The sequence below is a fragment of the Mandrillus leucophaeus genome, unplaced genomic scaffold, assembly GCF_000951045.1.
Source record: "Mandrillus leucophaeus isolate KB7577 unplaced genomic scaffold, Mleu.le_1.0 Scaffold200, whole genome shotgun sequence".
Taxonomy (NCBI): Eukaryota; Metazoa; Chordata; class Mammalia; order Primates; family Cercopithecidae; genus Mandrillus; species Mandrillus leucophaeus.
Genome location: NW_012102033.1, coordinates 715,502 through 717,799, shown reverse-complemented (window position 1 = coordinate 717,799; position 2,298 = coordinate 715,502). Strand labels below are relative to the sequence as shown.

General features: G+C 49.7%; 1 protein-coding gene across 1 annotated transcript in view; it reads left to right on the top strand.

The window, feature by feature from the left end:
- The window catches only part of NUCB1 (nucleobindin 1), a 37,775-nt gene that overhangs the window by 10,440 nt on the left and 25,037 nt on the right, over positions 1 to 2,298 (top strand). The window contains exon 5 of the mRNA XM_011979395.1: positions 1,828 to 1,931. Coding sequence (XP_011834785.1) covers positions 1,828 to 1,931 — 104 coding nt within the window. The remainder of the gene's footprint in view (positions 1 to 1,827; positions 1,932 to 2,298) is intronic.

Here is a 2,298-nt window from a genome sequence, read left to right as displayed (position 1 = left end):
GCAGTGGCGTGATCTCGGCTCACTGCAACCTCTGCCTTCCGGGTTCAAGTGATTCTCCTGCCTCAGACTCCCAAGTAGCTGGGATTACAAGCATGTGCCACCATGCCTGGATAATTTTGTATTTTTAGTACAGATGGAGTTTCGCCATGTTGCTCAGGCTGGTCTCGAATTCCTGACCTCAGGTGATCCACCCACCTCGGCCTCCCAAAGTGCTGGGATTACAGGTGTGAGCCACTGCGCCTGGCCTATTATTACTTTGTTTTACTTCCATCACTCAGGCTGGAGTGCAGTGGCGCGATCTCGGCTCACTGCAACCTCCGCCTCCCATGCTCAAGTGATTCTCTTGCCTCAGCCTCCTGAGGAGCTGGGACTACAGGCACACACCACTGCACACAGCTAATTTTTGTATTTTTTGTAGAGATGGGGTTTAACCATGTTGCCCAGGTGGGTCTCAAATGCCTGAGCTCAAGTGATCCTCCCACCTCAGTCTCCCAAAGTGCTGGGATTACAGACATGAGCCACTGCGCCCAGCCATAAATTTCTGCCTTTTATAAGGTCGCCAGTCATGTTGGATTAAGGCCCACAGGAATGACCCCATCTTAACCTGGTTCCCTCTGTAAAGACCTAGTCTCCAAATCAGGTCACATTCTGAGGTACTAGGGCTTAGGACTTCAACACAGAAACTTAAGAGCACGCAATTTAACCCCTAAGACTGGTTGATGCTTTATCAAAAATTTTGGTGTTTTTCTTTTATTTATTTATTTATTTATTTATTTTTGAGACGGAGTCTCACTCTGTCACCAGGCTGGAGTACAGTGGCGCAATCTCGGCTCACTGCAACCTCCGTCTCCTGGGTTCCAGCTATTCCCCTGCCTCAGCCTCCCAATTACAGTACAGGTGCTTACCACCATGGGATTACAGGTGCTTACCACCATGCCCAGCTACTTTTTTGTAGTTTTAGTAGAAATGGGGTTTCACCATGTTGGCCAGGATGGTCTCGATCTCTTGACCTTGTGATCCGCCTGCCTCGGCCTCCAAAAGTGCTGGGATTACAGGCGTGAGCCACTGCACCCAGCCTTGTTTATTTTTTTAAAGAGTAGTTGAGGCTGGGCGCGGTGGCTGCCACCTGTAATCACAACACTTTGGGAGGCTGGGTGGGTGGATCACCTCAGGTCAGGAGTTCAAGACCAGCCTGGCCAACATGGTGAAACCCTGTTTCTACTAAAAATACAAAAATTAGCCAGGTGTGGTGGCGTGCACCTGTAGTCCCAGTTACTCAGAGGACTGAGGCAGGAGGATTGCTTGAGCCTGGGAGGCGGAGGTTGCAGTGAGCAGAGATCCTGCCACTGCAGAGTGAAACCCTGTCTCCAAAAAAAAAGGAAAAGAAAAAAAGATGGTTGAATGTCATGGTTTTGGGTGTTCAGTGGCTGGTTCCCATCCTTGCTCTGCCACTTGCTAGCTGGTAGCCTAGACCAGTCACAACCCCTCAAGGGGTCTCAGTTTTCACACTCATAAAATGGGGATAATCATAGAACCTATGTTGTCAGGATTTTGTGGAAAGTAAATGAATTAATACAGTTAAAGTGCTTAGGGCATGGCCTGGCATCTAGTAAGAGGGCAGTATATGTTAGTTTTTATTATGGTTATTATTCTAAGTATCAGACTCAGTCATGGGATCACCTCCTCCAGGAAGCTCTCCCTAATTGCCCCAGGCTAAAGATGTCTTCTGGGCTTCCCTAGCGCCGCTCGTGACTTCTTTACAGCATGTCTGGCCCAAGATTCTAAAAGGACATGCCCTGAGGTGTTGGACTCTTCCTTCTCTTCCAGATGTACAGGTGGATCATCTGAATCTCCTGAAACAGTTTGAACACCTGGACCCTCAGAACCAGCACACATTCGAGGCCCGCGACCTGGAGCTGCTGATCCAGACGGTAATGGGAGTGGGTCCAAAGGCAGAGGATTGAGGGAAGCTTTGCGGAAGGGGAGAAGGAGACAGAGTCCCGGACGTGAGCCAGCTCACCATGCCTGCTGGTGTTCTCTGAGGTTGGAGGCTGATAGAGGGCTGGGTGGTTTCTTTTAGTTTCTTTTTTTTTGAGACAAAGTCTCACTCCTGTCCCCCAGGCTGGAGTGCAATCGTGTGATCTCGGCTCACTGCAACCTCTGCCTTATGTGTTCAAGCAATTCTCCTGCCTCAGCCTCCCAAGTAGCTGGGATTACAGGCGCCTGCCACCACGCCCGGCTAATTTTTGTATTTTTAGTAGAGATGGGGTTTCACCATGTTGGCCAGGTTGGTCTCGA